This window comes from Oryzias melastigma, linkage group LG15 (assembly GCF_002922805.2).
Source record: "Oryzias melastigma strain HK-1 linkage group LG15, ASM292280v2, whole genome shotgun sequence".
Lineage (NCBI taxonomy): Eukaryota > Metazoa > Chordata > Actinopteri > Beloniformes > Adrianichthyidae > Oryzias > Oryzias melastigma.
In genome coordinates this window covers 19235906-19251147 of record NC_050526.1, presented here as the reverse complement: position 1 = coordinate 19251147, position 15242 = coordinate 19235906, and the positions used below count along the sequence as shown (strand labels likewise).

Below are 15242 nucleotides of genomic sequence, written 5' to 3'. Positions count from 1 at the left end.
TGTAAATATAGCTGTAAATAATTAGAAATATTATCTTGTTATGTTGGTTCCTCCATCTCTATAGGTTGATTTATCTAAAACACAGTTAAAGAGAATGTCTCTGAACTGAGAATAGTCCAAAAAAGTATCTCAACATCAATCATCATAGGATCTAACCTCCCATCAAATCTATGAATTGTTTCTGAACTGAGCATTTTCTCTTTGTTTTGTGTCTTATGGTAAATATCAAATATTTGCTATCAATTCTGGATTCTATAATGACTTCCATGCATCAAAGGGTTTTATAATCCATTCAAGGATTTACATAGTTGCATTTTTTCATGCATGTTAAAATATGACAAACAGGTTTTGCAGTTTTCATACTGGTTTGACATTACAGGTCAGAGGTGAAACGTCTGATGTGAGTAAACAGGACGAAGGTGAAAGCTGCCACAAATCTCCATCTTCACCGCCTACCTGGTTGGAAAACAGGCAAAAGGAAGTCAGTGAATTTTTTTTAAGTCATTTTTAAGGCAACTTTATTTTCAGTGATGTGCCATGATCAGATTCCTGAATATCTTTTCCATTCACCTGTCTGTGACACCTTTGCAAACAATTACCTGCCTTATTTTTGGAGCAGCGTTGCACGCTTTGATTTATCATCTCGGTGAAAAAAAAGCATCTGATTACCATGTCACACAGAGCCAAGAAAGCAGATAGGAATCAGTAAAAACGTGTTTGGTCTTTGTCAAGAAAAACCTCATGCTGCAAATGAACGGAAGCTGAAGGTGTGGCACGTTTTTCAACAAGACCACAATCGCAAAGAAAACATTTTCCATCCTTTCGGATGTCATGGATCTCATCAAAATGCTAGAATAATAACAGATTCTGAGTGTTATCATTCACACTTTAGATAAATGTTCTTGACTTGTACTTTTGTTAACAGGTTATACAAGAAGACAATGAGAAGTACTATTTTGAAAAGAAAAAATTAAAGGAAACTGTCAAACAGTTGAGTGACACTGTAAGTTTAACTTCCCTTAGTAACATTTTAATTAAACTTGTTTGTCGAAAATATAAGTTATATTACACTACCTTAAATGCCAAAAGTTTGCTCATGCTTACAATATTTGAGGAAATAAGGTAAAAAGTGTTTATTTGTCCCTTTTTAGATCCAGAAGTTGATTGTTGAAAACGAGAGTTTGCCAGAGGAAGAGTTCAGCTTGACTGTGAAAGAGCAGAGGAGACTTGACACCATGGTGGAGCAGGAAGTCGCTCTGGTACTGAAGGAAAACTTAACAATAACAAAAATGTCTAAAAGTGATTTTAAATATCCTCTAAATGTCCAGGTGAGAGCTGGGATTGAGCAGGATATTGTGGAGAAATCCTACCTGTATGACGTCTTAAAGAGGGAATGCTGGGATTCCATGATGATCAAACGCACGGCTATCAAGGCAAGACAAAAACAGGATCCTATTCACACATTTTAGACCACTTTTTGTGATTCACTCGACTCTATCAACTGCAGGCCTTTTATTCCGAGCTGGCAGTGCAGAACTTCCCTCTGAAGGAGCGAACAGCTGAAGAGTTGGAGGACCTCCGCAGAGTTCAGAACATGAGGAAGATTGAAAAAGCTGCCAGCTCTGTAAGTAAAGTCTCTCACCCACAAAGATGAATTACAATCAACATTAAATGTGAAGCAGAAGCACTTTTTTTGAGTTGAGAATGTAAAAATGCTTGTTTTTTATGGTTTGATTGTTGTAGGAAACTAATTTAAGCTTAAACAAGTTACTGCAGAAAAAAATATTTTATATTTGGAACCGCAGAAGTTCATCTGACCTTTTCACTGCAGTAACTTTTCAAAATATCTGAACCCAAGCCAGCACATTGGTGTTCAAACTTCCTCAGATTTATTGCTTTGTGGTTAAAAGTACGTCGCTGCAAAAATTCTCTGAATGAGTCTTGAATCTGAGCAGTTTTAATGCTCGGGTTTGCCGTACCTTTTCCTAATCTCCTCAGATTAGCGGTTTCGCAGAGCAGGAGGATGAAAAGGCCCCAAGTTGCGCTCTGACGGGAAGCTTCTCGACTCAGATGGGGTTTTCAAACCCTCACCTCTATGATCAGTTCAGCCTGCAAAGCACGGAGCAGAGAATCAGCCAGATCATTCTGTTGCAGGTAGAAACCTGTTTCATGTCTTTACAGTTCTCCAAAACACTTCCAGACAGAAAGTAACTCAATTAGTTGTCAAAATCATCAGTTTTTTTTACTCGTCTGTAATTACAGGATGTGATTTATGGCATCAAGACTGCTTTCAACGCTGAATTTGCAGCCCTGCAGAGGCAAAAGGTGCTGGAGCTTCAGCGCGTCAGGGACAACAACGCATGTATCAGGGAGATCATGCTGAAGCTGGACATGAACCAGGAGCTGTGGGAGCCCTGCCTGACCGACGCCGAGCAGCCAGAAAACGTGCTCACCGTGGATGACTCTGAGGTCGCTGTCCTTGTGCAACGTGCAATCAGTGGCAAGAGTTCACATTAAGTTCAGCAAACAAAACAGATTGTGGATGTTGAAGTACTCTCTTGGTCGGTTTGTTTGTTTGCGTTCTGAAATGGGAGCTAGCGTGTGATTATCATCCCGGGATGTGGCCCTTTGTTCCATTTTAGATAAAAGCAGAGATGTTCTTCACCCCAGAGAACAAAGAGGAGGAGGAGAGGTGGACCCCGGGGGAGGGGAATCATTCCGAAGAACAAGTGCGTTGCCATTTTGAAGGTTTTTCTTGAGCACAATTTTAAAAAAGCACTGCATTCAGATGAAACATATATATATTTTTTAATGTAAAAGACCTAGAACAACTTCTATTAAAGACCCACTAGGTGAAAATCAAGTTTTTCTCAAGATGGAGGACACATTTTAACAAAACATAATCTTAAAAATTGCATTTCTAAGTATTTCGTTATTTAAATCGCTGTGAATCAAAAAATACAATTTGAAAAAGCTTGTAGGTGTCGCCGAGTAATGTTAGTTTGGGCTGTAACCTAATACGAGAAGTGAAGGGATGATGGGAACTCAGTGAAGGCTTACTCCACAGCTTATAGGTAAATTTCTACCGCTAATCTGAACAAAATATTTTCTAGAAAATAGCAGTTTTTTTAATTTATTTTGGCTAAAAATGTCTTGAAAAGAGCCCTGGGTCTTCACAAAAGAACAAAAGATGATCGGAGTGGGACATAAAACTACATGAAACTCTTTGATTTTTGGGATTAAGTTAATCACAAATGTTTTTCTCACATCATTTAAATGGATTTCTGTCTTTACGTTGCAGGTTGATGATGGCAGGAAACAAGCAATTGATGAGATCATAGGAGTTTTTGAAGTAAAACAAGTGGACATCTTAAAAACGGTAAAGCTGCACTCACCTGATTATTTACCTCACCTGTAAGCAATGATGTAGAAATGACACCGACCCCCTATTAGTATAAATTTCATTCAAATTTTAGCATTAATGCTTCTAAATGTCTTCAGCTTTAATTGTTGTTTGCATAACTAGAGTCATGACAGATAATTGTGCGACTCCTTGGAAAAAAACCCTTGGATGTGTGACGTTTAGTGGAGCTTTAGACTTTTTAAATTTTTATATAGTGTGGATCTTGTCATTGCTTTGCTTTGAGGTTTATGAATTTTTATTTTATTTGTATATATTTGATTTAGTGATATTTTTATAAAAACTGTTTAACCTCGATTTTTTATGGTTTTTTTCCAGTACAATAATGTCAAAATGTACAACTTAAAATAACGCATTTTGGACACTTAAAGGTTTATTGTGAAGTTATTGTGTAATATAGTGAAGCAAAAATGAAGAAGCTGGGCTTTTACTAAAAGTTACAAAAAAAAAGTTTTACTGATAGACTGTTAGAGCTAATTACAAAGTGGTTAAAAAGGAAGAAGCCATAAAAGGCCCAGAAATACTTAAGGTTAAAGACAAAATCTGTTTCTTTAAAAGCCATTTTACTGCTTACTGCATGTCACTCACAGCAAACATTTTTATGCAAAATTAAGCAAACAAACTTTTTTTAATTCATAACTGCTGATAAACTAGTTCAGAAAGTACCTAAACTTGTTTACATTTTTTTTACTGACTGAAATATTAAATTTATCATAACTAAACATTTGTTTTAAATGTTTAAATGTATAAAACAATTGTGTATAAATACATATTCTATCAAATCTTTTAGAATATACATTTTTCTATTAGTCAATATTGACATTATGTTTGAAAAAAATCTGTATTTAATGTTTAACTCTTCCTAATCTTTAATAATAAAAAAAAATGCATTTTTTTCTGGAAAGTTGTTTTAAATCAAATTATTTAACAAAAAACAAAAAAAAAACTGTGAATGGTTAAATATCTTTCTTATTTCCAAGTAAAAAAAATGCTTAAATATTTATTATGAGCAGAATTGATACAAAATGTTGTAAATGTATTTTTTAAATATTTTATAACCTGATTTATATTTGAATCACTTCAGTTTTGTCTATCTACAGCTTTCTTCCCACTCTTTGTTTTGTCAAAAAACAAATCAAAAAAAGATAAACCAGACCAGTCAGCATGAGAGTGTGTAACTTCTATGGACTTAACTCCACAGGAAATCCTCCCTCCTGAGTTTGTTTTGACCAAAGCTGATGCTCAGCTGAGTGAGGAGGAGAAAAAGGCTTATGAAGAATATGAGAAGAACCTGAAAGACCTTAACCAGAAGAAGGAGAAGTACAGGAATGTAAGAACTTGCAGTTAGGTTTGTGCTCCACAGAGTTTATGTTTAACTCACTTTGTGAATTTTGTAATATCAGTCTTTGGAAAGTGAAATGAGAAAACTGATGAAATCCACTAAAGATGGAACAGAAGGCTTCGATGAAGCTCTGTTTAAGCTGTTGAAGAAGAAGGTCAAATGCACAATAGCTATAAATCAGGTAAATGAGGACACCTTTCCTCTGTGAAAGATCTGTACTTCTAAACGTGATTCATCATTTTTTTGTGCTGTGTTTATCAGGAAGAACTCAAGATAACCTACCTCGTTGATTCAGTGCTAGAGGACGAAGACATGAGGAATCGAGAGCTGCAGCTCAAGAGTAAACTGGAGGAGATCTTGGCTCAAAAGGTCAGAACGCCGGTGCTGGTGCAGGCTGACGCTGCAGGAATCTGTGACTGCCAGTCCTGGAATCTGTTTGTGAGACATGGCAGCCGTGTTAGTGTGAACCCTCAAACAGCATCTTCTTATTGTTCAGGCATGCAGATGCGAGAGCACAGCTTGTGCTGCACAACTATTTGTGGTCTCCAAAACTGACAGTTTCCCATGCGCAGCACTGCCGTCATGTGATTGGCATGCATTTATCTTGACAGGTTGGAACTGGGGAGGAGGTGAAAACGCACCAGGACGAAGTGCAGCGGTTTCAGGAGATGTATGACAGCATTGTGGCCGAGGACAAAGTAAGCCCGCTGTGAAAATGCTGAAAACTCCAATGAGTGATATTCAACTAACTTTATATGATTTATGTCTCCTAAGGAACTTGACAAAAACTTCAGGAAGGACTTTCTTAATGTTCCAAACACTCTGGTCGATCAGCTCTACAAACTGTTCAAACGTAGGCCCAGGTACGTCCCTTTGTTCTCGCTTTAAAGATTACAGCTTCACGTGAAACATCTGCTGGACTTTATCTTGATTCTTTTACCTCAGGGGCCAAAAAATAAAGACTCCGAGCCAAACTCCTGATGCCCTCAACCAAATACTCAAAGCCATGGACGAACTTGATGATCCAGACAAAATGCCATTTAGCTTAAACCCGTCTGTGTGGCAGAAGTTTTGTCTTGTTCGCAGAAGCAAAATAGAGAGTGAGCAAAAGGTAATCCAGAGAAACGCTGAAACTAGTGAGAAGTAGCGAGAAAACATGTCTTTTTAGGGCCTGTTGCATTCATATACAACACATGGGTAACCCCACTGTAAAAAGTAGTTTATTTAGGGGTACTACAAGTATACTAAAAGTGATGCTGTATAACTGAAGTTTCTTTTTTACTAGTATCTAAATATTGCAGACTTCAGATAGTATACTTCCGACTCTATACGTACACGGTCTATAGTACTTATACTCAAGTATAGGTTTTGCTAGGGGATTCAAACTACTAAAACAATCAAAATTGTCACTAGAGTTCAATTTATTTTGCTTCAAATGATCAAATACTAACCAAGAATAATTTCAACATCCATTTGTTTTGAAAATAGAATTTCAATATTACATTTTTTTCTGAGCTACCTTAAAAATATCTGATCTGATAAAACTTTACAAGCTCATTTATTATGTCTACTTAATGTTTAATCAGATTTTAAAACATGGAAGCTATTTTTTAAATTTAATCGGATCCATTGAAATCAGAATCTGGCAAAGTAGTTAACAGTAGGGGGGTAGGGAAAATCGATTTGGCGATATTTCAATATTTCATTTGGCGATACTTGTATAGAATTTAAAATGTTGACAAGATGATTTTTAATTCCTTCATTATTTATGAGCAAACGTAGTTCAGCATCTCACTTTGATTTTCCACTTACACCCCCAACCGCCACAGCACTTTATTTCCTCAAACATACTACAGTCTTAATAGTTAAAGCACATTTATTACATGTTTTTTTTTCTCTTACACTGAAAAAAATTTTGTAGTGAAAATCCGACAATTTTACTTGTTCCCTTTCAGAACAAATTAAGAACAAATATTTCTTAATTTACCAAAAGAAAAGCAGCATGAATTTGCTTGGGTAAAATATTATTATTTTTTTTTAATTCCCGTTGAAAACACTAAAAACTACATTTTAAAACTTTAAAAAGTTAACTTTTAAACATTAACATGAATAAAAAGAAGCAGGAATATTATTCAGGAATAAATCAACTTAAACCTTTAAATAACTTTCAAGATTTTACTATCCTTAAAATAGATTTTGTCAAAATTATGCAAGTTAAAAATAATCTCAAGATAACATCGGGTCATTAATAGCAATAAAATAAAATGATATGGAGGGCCGGATATTATTACCCTGTGGGCCGGATCTGGCCCCCGGGCCTTGACTTGGACATCTATGCTGTAGACCATGTAGTGTAGGAAGCAACCAAATACTTTTTAGACTAATTTTTAATATTTTAAGTTTACAATATAGAGAAATTACATAAAAAGTATACTGTCTCACTTTTAGCATAGAATAAATATACTTGTAGTACACTTAAATGGACATCATTAAAATAAAACAAACTGTTTAAAAGAAGCTAAAAAAAAAAAAAAACTAGGACACAATAAAATTATTTTTTTGTGTTTTGAAATTCTTTTCACATCAAAACTTTTTGTGCCCTAAAAAAAGTTGATTATTTACTGTATATGTAATACTGCAGGTTTTACTTACAAGTCAAATGTATGAGAAGGCAGCTTGTTTGTCTTTTTTTTTTTTAGATGTAAAGCAGCAAAAACAAATCTATTTATTTATCACTGTCTGAACTTTAGCCTGTTCAGACATTTTTATTCCTGCAAGTCCTATACATTAATTTTAGCGGCTTTTGTCACTCATCTGTGAAGTTATTAGTTTGTAGGTTGTTGGATGTCTGCCTGGGATCCGTTAATCCCTGCTTGCGGCTCCTTATTAAGAATTCTGTTTTGTGTGTAGTTATGCTCCGTCTCTTGCAGGTCATAACCCACGCTTTGACTCTAGCCGAGATGCAGGCTTTCCTGCAAAGGCGGAGAGACGAGGACAACGCTTTCCAAGAGGAAATAAACAACCTCTCTGAAGCGATCGAGAAGTACAGTTCAAGTATTTATCCCTCTAATAATGAGCGCCAAAACAACGCAAAGGTTTAATAGCTTGACGTGACGCACGAGAGCCGACTGCTTTGATTTGGAATTTTCCGTCTGATTCACTGCAGCCTACGTAGGAAGAGGAACTGTCACCTGATGGACTCCACGGTCCAGATAATCCTGAAGCAGGGACAGGTGGAGCCTCCCACCACAGAGCTGACCGCTGACCCTGCAGACACTCACTTACTTCTGTACCACAAGAACAAGCCGGAAAACCTCCGGAGAATCATCAGGGTCAGCACCAACACACTCACTTCACAGCCATCCATATACATGACTTTTTTAAAATAGTGATGCACACGATTACAATGTATTGGTTTATTCCATCAGACCCTTGCAGAGCAGAAGATAGCAGTCATGGAACAGAGGAAAGGAGTCCATAAGAGGATCATACAGCTGGAGTGGGAGCACAAGGTGGTCAAAAAGAAGATCGAGGACGTCAGCGACAAATCCAGGGATGTCAAGATGCTGCGACTCACCGAAGAACAGCAGGACATGACTGTAATCTCAACTCCAAAATTACCATCCTTCTTTCTCCATCTAGTTAAACCGAGCTGAGATTCTGAGAAAAACAGTCACATGTTAGAGGTTTTTGAAACCATGAGGTTTAAATGAGACGAAATCTGTGAAACGTAAATCCTGTTAGCAACTCGGGCCAAACTTCTGTCTCTGATAATAAAAGCAGGTATTTTGGTTTTGGCTGCCCTGGATGTTTTGCAAACAGAAAATTGTTCCCATCTCCCAGTGCAGATGAATGATCTTTTATAGAGGACACACGCCCTTTTTAATTGACTCAGTTTTTTTTCTTTTTTCCACTCATTTGCTCGGCTTAAACCTCATTTTCAGCGGGCATTGCACTTTCTTTTGTTTCAAAAGCTTAAAAAATCTGTCAATTTAAGCAAATATAAGCTACTATAATTGACAAAATTTAGCTTTTGGATGCAGTCTAAATATAAAAAGTTTTGCAAAGTGTGAGGACAAACACAAAAACAGACCAAATAATTGATTTTTAACCAACCAGAGGGCAGAATGGTAAGTTTCCAGGCTGCATTGCCAGTTTTCTTTGGCAGCAGGTACAGGTAGCTCAGCAGCTGTGCAGCGTTTGCCTTCCTGACATTGTTTAAACCCCATGAGAGAAATATTGAATGTAGGTTTTACATTGCATGACAAACAGCTTTGCTGTGTGTTTCAAAAGCCTTTATTGAACATTTCAGAAGACAAGAGAAGGAAAAATGTTCTTCGAAACTTCTTTTTTAAATTAATGCATTTTTTCTTTTTTATTTCCAGCGTTACAGCAAGTCCGAACAAGGCACTCGCATCGCTCAAAAAGCATCCATGTTGGAAAAAAACATGGCTTCCATGACTGAGGTAACATGAAAAAGCGACAAAGGTTTCTTTTTATGGTTTTTATTAACAACTTTTCTCACTTTCAGGCTCAGCAACAGTCCATCCGGCAGTGCACGAAGGAAATCAAACAGATTAGTAAACAAACTGATGTGAAAAACAAAGAGACTTCTACTCTGGAGCTGAAGCTTCCTGACATACGAGTGGATGTGGCGCAGCTGAGACACGTCTGCGAAGCTGCAGGTCGTAAACATCGGTTTCTGCTTCTGATTAATTTATCCCGTAAATATTTATCTTTTGTATTTTTGTCGTTTAGGTCCTGAACATGAGCGAGCAAAAGCAAAAGAGCGGCACCTGGAGCTTGCTGTGAAAAGCAACTTGAAGGCTCTTGTCAAAGCACAAGCAGAGGAACTGACCGCCCTTTTTGCGGAAGTTGAACGTCTAACGAAGAAGAACTTCACCTCAGTCTATCAGCTGAAATACAGCTGAGTGAAATGTTTTTTTTGAACATTTACTTTAAAGACTGATCTAAACATGAAATGTCTTTTGCTGTGAACAACCTGCGACAACAAATAAAGTGAAATTGCAGATGAAATTGTACTTTTTTTGTAAACATAGAAAGTGTTAAGTAGTGAAGTCCTCCTCTGAGCGATCAAAGTGCAGAAAGTGATCATCCAAACCAAAGAGGTCTATGAGCTCAGACAGATTAGCCCTTCGTCCGTCCACAGTGACGTCTGACTGGAGTTCATACAGCGCGTTCTGGGAACAACACCTCCACTTGTCGATCAAAGTTTGAAGTTGGGTTAAATCATTCTAGGAGAAAAAAAAGACCAGAAAAGTGTTATAGCAACAATCCCACACCCACTGAAGATGTTTAAATATAGCTGCTACCTTGCTTCTGTACATCTTCACCATCTTGAGTCGACGTAGAGTCTCCGTTTTTTCTTTGACCTCTTTCCTGAGGTGTTGTAAAAAGGCTTCAGGCGAACGCTCGCTGCCTGACTGCACGTCTCTTCTGTCGTCATCGACACTCGGTGTGATTTCTGCCGGCTGTCTGATGGCCTCCTTGGAGTCTGGTGACATGTGTGGCCCTTCATCTTCTGCGTCGTCCACGCAAAGGCGTTTGGCCACAGAGACGGGGGACACAAAGGAGCGTCTGGATCTTTTCAATCTTTCCCTCAGTGAAGCGCTGAGCTTTGGATGACTCTAGGCAAGGAGAAATATCACAGTTTATTTGTTTCTACGACAGAGTATTAGGGCCACCATAAAAGCAAAATATATGAGAAAAGTTTACAATACGCATTTTACAAGAAAAAAATTGCAATTTTATTTTTTAAAAATTTTAATTGTACAAGGATATAATCATTGTTTTTTAAAAATAAGATTTTAATTTCATTTAAATGAATCTGCATTTAAAAAAAAGAAGTGGGATTTTTGAGAAGTGTGAGGTCCATCCCTCTCTGTATTGTTTGCAACATACATCTAACACCTAATATTCGAATGTCTTTGCATAAATAAAAAATGTAACAATTTTTGAAAAAAACATGGCTTTTACTGAGTAAAATTATGACATTTTGAAGCAAAAAATGTACTCTATTCTTCGTAGGTTGTAGAAAAATGTACCTATAGTTGTAGAACCTTTTCCACATTATTGTACGACTTTATTCTTGCAATTTTGAGATTTTCTTCTCATAATTGTACGACTTTTTTCCCCTTAAGATACAACTTAATCGTCGTTTGTTTCCCTTTTTTTTAAATTCTGCTTCTACGTCGCATGTTACACCACACCACACTTTAATTCACAGTTACCTACTTTTTCTTCTCTTAATCTCGAGGGGCTTGACTCTTCGGGGCAGCAGGGTGATGAATACTCGTGTTTTGGAGTGACTTCCATCTGTCAGAATTAGCATGAGCCTGTTTTGGCTGAGAGGTTAGCCTAGCTTAAAGTTTCGTAAAAAACTAAATGTCTTATTTACTCAGCTAAAATAAGAAAAACATCTTAAAAGGCACTATTACTAAGTATTATTAGCCATTCCGAGTTTTTATCAAAGACATTTCCTCGTTGAAAAGCCAAGCTGAGGCAAAACCAAAGTAGCTCTTGTTTGTTTTTCCGTATTTTTGCGGGTCAAAACCGTACAGATCTACGATTGGACGGGAATTCCTTACGTGTAACCGAAGAGGATTCTGGGATAAGTAGTTTAAAAAATATAATGCTTGAAGCAACTAAATTCGATTTATTATTTTAAATTATATTCTTCAAAAACAGTCACACATTCAACTAAATGGCTTTAAGCTTGAGTAATTGTATTTGCACACATTTGTAAAATATAGGCTAAAGAACTCTGGACATAATATTCATAAAACAAATTAAAAAAAGAAAAAAAAGAGAGTACAAATAAAGAATAAAAATTTCCCATGAAATTAATAAGTTGTGACCTGAATTTAGCTTTTTGTGGACTCAAATGAGCATTTTGTGGCCACAAATTAACATTTCATTAACATGCTATTTTGTGCATACAAAATAACCTACCAATGCTCACAAAATTCTAACTTGTGACTACAAAATAGACTAATAGCAAATTTGTGGTCACAAGAAACTAATGTGTGTACAATACTAGCGAGTAGCCACAAAATGCTTATTTATTGGTCACAAAATACTAATTTCTGTAAAAATAATCCAAAATTTTGGCCACAAAATGCTAATTTGTGCACACAAAATAGACTACTAAATTGTGACTACGAAATAGGCTAATAGCAAATTTTTGGTCTCAATTTGAGTACACAAAAAACTAAATTGAAGCCACAAAATGCTTATTTTTTGGTCACAAAATACAAATTTCTGTTCAAACAACTCAAAATTTTGACCACAAAATGTTAATTTATGTGCAAAAGACACTAATTGTGGACACAAATTATTAGTTTGAGGGAACTATTTTTTTTTAATGCCATGTCCACATCTCTTTAAAAATCTATCTATGATGGAAAAATATATATTTTGTGGCATAGATTGCTGTATGGAGAAGTAAAAAACGCAGATGGAGTTTTTTCACATGAGATAAAATAGCTTGTAATAGAATCACAACATTGCTGTCAAACTTTTTGTTTTTCTATGATAATGTTTCAAATAACAATAATTTAAGTGTCAGGCAAATACCATAGCATCGGGACATAATGTTTTGCTCCAAACGATGCTAAGGAGATTTTTATGTGTGGTGGATATCTGGAGTTGATTCATACTGTGATTCACCTTCCCTCATTAGCTGATTCATCGAGTTTATAAGTCTAAAGCTATTTTAATCCTCTCACAAATGTGCGATGGTTCACTTTTTGTGTGTCAGCCTTTATAGCCATGAGGAAAAAGCTGTTATACCTTTAAATGTGGTGGTGCCTGGACATGAACATTAGCAGCTCATTTGGCAGTGTGATATTACACACCCCAGGGAATCAGATTCTTTTTAATATTATTCACAAGGAAAAATGTGGGAAGGGTAATTGCTATTTGTGTAAGTTAATGTTTTTCTGTGTGCTTTGTGAAGTTTACCACTGCTGCATGGCTCCTTGGCATGCAGCAGCTGCTGTGGGTTTATAGAATCTCAAAGCCATGTGAGGTAATGAGGGTGCCAGATCTTTCATCAAATGCAGGTCTGGCCACTAAACATTATACATCCTTAAGCCATTTTTGGGTCAGCTATTAATTCCGTCTTGAGCCTCTCACATAACTCGGATGTTCTTCTCTGTGTCCAATCAGGTTTAGTTTTAGGTACAAAAAGTGAGCATTCAGTTTCAGAACAGACTTTGAGCTTTGCAATAAAGTATTTCTCTTTCAAGTTAATACAAGTTTTGACACATTGAAGATCTTTCTTTAAAGTGAAGCCAATGCCACTTGTGTTTCATATTTTTCTTATCTCCCAGTTACACAGAGTTCACCCGCAATACATAGCCGCAGCATTGCCTAATGATAGCTGAATAAATCCAAATGTTTGATGAACAAAAAATGGATTTGGGCACTTGAGTTTGTAATGATTGATGTACTAACATACTGACATAAAAAAAAAAAAAAACGTGATATGAATGGAATAGCTAAAGGCTCTTTTGTCTCTCCAGAAAGTGTGCCACGGCAAAGGACTTTCAACTTATAAACAGCACAGCATTAAAATAGCAGTTTGACATTTAAACTAAGAGTGTTGATGGTATTGTATGTAAACATTTTTTTAAGTTATCATCACATTTTTATTTTCTGAACAACTACTTTGTTTTGGCATTATCTCACATAAATATAGAAATACCTATTTGCCAAATAGTGCCCCCTCCTCAGAATGTGGCTTTTCTTTTATATAAATTGAGTTTTTCTGCTTGACTTTACAGATTGTAAAATCACTGAAAAGGTCAATCACCTTTCTGCTGCATGTGTAGCTTATTATTCTAGATTTTTTTGCAAAATTGCAGAAAAAGTTGGAAAAAGAAGTCACTTTAAGAAAAATTAAAGCTGCATGTGTTGTATGGCGTCAGAAGCGCTGCCACATCCACTCCTACTCCATTTGATCCGCCCTCACTGGCTGAGCGACTGATACTCGCTCCTCACTTCTTGTGCCACCTTGGTGAGAGCTGCATGTGACAAATTCATTCACAATGGCTGCTTTTCTGTTGCGTTTACCTCCACAGCAATCAGTTTATTTTTTGGTCACCTGGAGTTTATGAACAGGTCGGTCATATTTTTAGAGGAATCGACCAAAGTCATTTTTGGGGGTTTACTTTGAAACAGGTTTTTTGCTAACCCCGCCCATATTCCTATTATACTCGTATATCATATTGTTTTGTTCAGCTTGAGCCAGGGATTTATCTGTTACAATCTTCTGATAAAGAATGTGTGCCAGTTTTGTGTGAAATTTAGGGTATTTTCAGAAAAGGGAAGTCTGTTGGTCTTAATCGAGTCTGTTTAATTCGAATCCCTAACCTTACGTTTGGTCTGTATTCAGACTTCCGTCAACCAGAAATTTCGGTCTCGAACTAAAGCTTGCAAACAAAACACGTGACTAAAGATCTCTTCAGTCGTTGGCCAGATATTACAGGGGTGGGGCAAAGCAAAAACAGAAAGAATAATGGAAGTCCTTGGCTTTGCAATCCTTGTTGGGATAGTTCTGTCATTCAAACTTTATATTTAACTGACCAATTTTGAACACCTGTGTCAACATCAGGTACAACATTAGACTCAGAGTGAAAAGACGGGTCCGGGAGCAGTTCCTGGTTCCGGATGATGGTCAGTTCAGGTGCTTTCAGACTGAAAATTTTGTTTCGGATTATTGGGGGAAACAAACTCGGATTCACTTTAAGCGATCCAAATGTGTCCATACTGAAGATAAAGCAAACAAAACTTGTCTTTTCACATGTTGTGCAAAAATTTGAAACATGCCAAATTTCATCCTTTGACACAAACCGACACAAAGTGTCCATTGGCTGTTCCTGACACCTGTGTTTTGATTTTGACAATGGATTTTAAACTATTTTTGAGCTCCAATCATTAGATTTCGGTCCCATCATCTTTTCCAGTTATTCCCTTAACGTCTTTTTTTTCTTTTTCTTTTTTTGAGTGGGGTAAGGAAGGGAAGGGGATAAATATTTGCTCAAACACGCAACGCAGTAAGAAAGATTGCAAAAACAAAATGATCTTAGCAGTCCATGACTCCACTATTTTCTGTACATGTACAACAGCCTCCCAGCCAAATTTCAGAGATTTTGGATTGAATTTTAGATTTGATGCAGCAACTTGATCTAAACCTCGAAACTTTACCACCTTCGCTGCCTCTGGGATAAGAAAGTGCATCAAGAGGCAAACTGCATGGGAGGGCAAAGTTTGGGGGAGTGGCTTGTTTCATTGCCCAAACCTGGCAACACACCCAGTTGTGAAGACATTGAAAAATGCACTTTTGTGTGAGTTTAACCCTTGGACACCAGGATTTATTTCCATCTTTGTAAAAAAAAAAAAAAAAAAAAAAAAATCAATTTCACGGATGTTTTTGCTTTCAAGCAAAAACTAAAT

The 15242-nt window shown here is 36.6% G+C and overlaps 2 protein-coding genes across 6 annotated transcripts in view; one reads left to right on the top strand and one right to left on the bottom strand.

Moving 5' to 3' along the window:
* cfap43 (cilia and flagella associated protein 43) overlaps positions 1–9800 on the top strand; it is a 16913-nt gene extending 7113 nt beyond the window's left edge. For 2 of the 4 annotated variants that reach the window (XM_024296851.2, XM_024296850.2), the window contains exons 18-38: positions 380–481; positions 926–1003; positions 1152–1259; positions 1329–1433; positions 1508–1624; positions 1999–2154; positions 2263–2469; positions 2643–2729; positions 3302–3379; positions 4623–4751; positions 4825–4944; positions 5025–5132; positions 5375–5461; positions 5538–5626; positions 5709–5874; positions 7694–7806; positions 7930–8095; positions 8192–8362; positions 9149–9229; positions 9295–9448; positions 9522–9800. In XM_024296851.2, the coding sequence (XP_024152619.1) occupies positions 380–481; positions 926–1003; positions 1152–1259; positions 1329–1433; positions 1508–1624; positions 1999–2154; positions 2263–2469; positions 2643–2729; positions 3302–3379; positions 4623–4751; positions 4825–4944; positions 5025–5132; positions 5375–5461; positions 5538–5626; positions 5709–5874; positions 7694–7806; positions 7930–8095; positions 8192–8362; positions 9149–9229; positions 9295–9448; positions 9522–9694 (2595 nt within the window). In that variant the 3' untranslated portion in view covers positions 9695–9800. Of the gene's footprint in view, positions 1–379; positions 482–925; positions 1004–1151; positions 1260–1328; positions 1434–1507; positions 1625–1998; positions 2155–2262; positions 2470–2642; positions 2730–3301; positions 3380–4622; positions 4752–4824; positions 4945–5024; positions 5133–5374; positions 5462–5537; positions 5627–5708; positions 5875–7693; positions 7859–7929; positions 8096–8191; positions 8363–9148; positions 9230–9294; positions 9449–9521 lie in introns of those variants that run through there. The other 2 variants (XM_024296853.2, XM_024296852.2) reach the window with 2 other exon arrangements.
* Positions 9118–15242, bottom strand: part of sfr1 (SWI5-dependent homologous recombination repair protein 1) — an 8075-nt gene continuing 1950 nt past the window's right edge. The window contains exons 1-3 of one of the 2 annotated variants that reach the window (XM_024296856.2): positions 11019–11371; positions 10097–10411; positions 9118–10018 (exon numbers count right to left, since the gene is read on the bottom strand). In XM_024296856.2, the coding sequence (XP_024152624.1) occupies positions 9830–10018; positions 10097–10411; positions 11019–11099 (585 nt within the window). In that variant the 5' untranslated portion in view covers positions 11100–11371 and the 3' untranslated portion in view covers positions 9118–9829. Of the gene's footprint in view, positions 10019–10096; positions 10412–11018; positions 11372–15242 lie in introns of those variants that run through there. The other variant, XM_024296855.2, reaches the window with a different exon arrangement.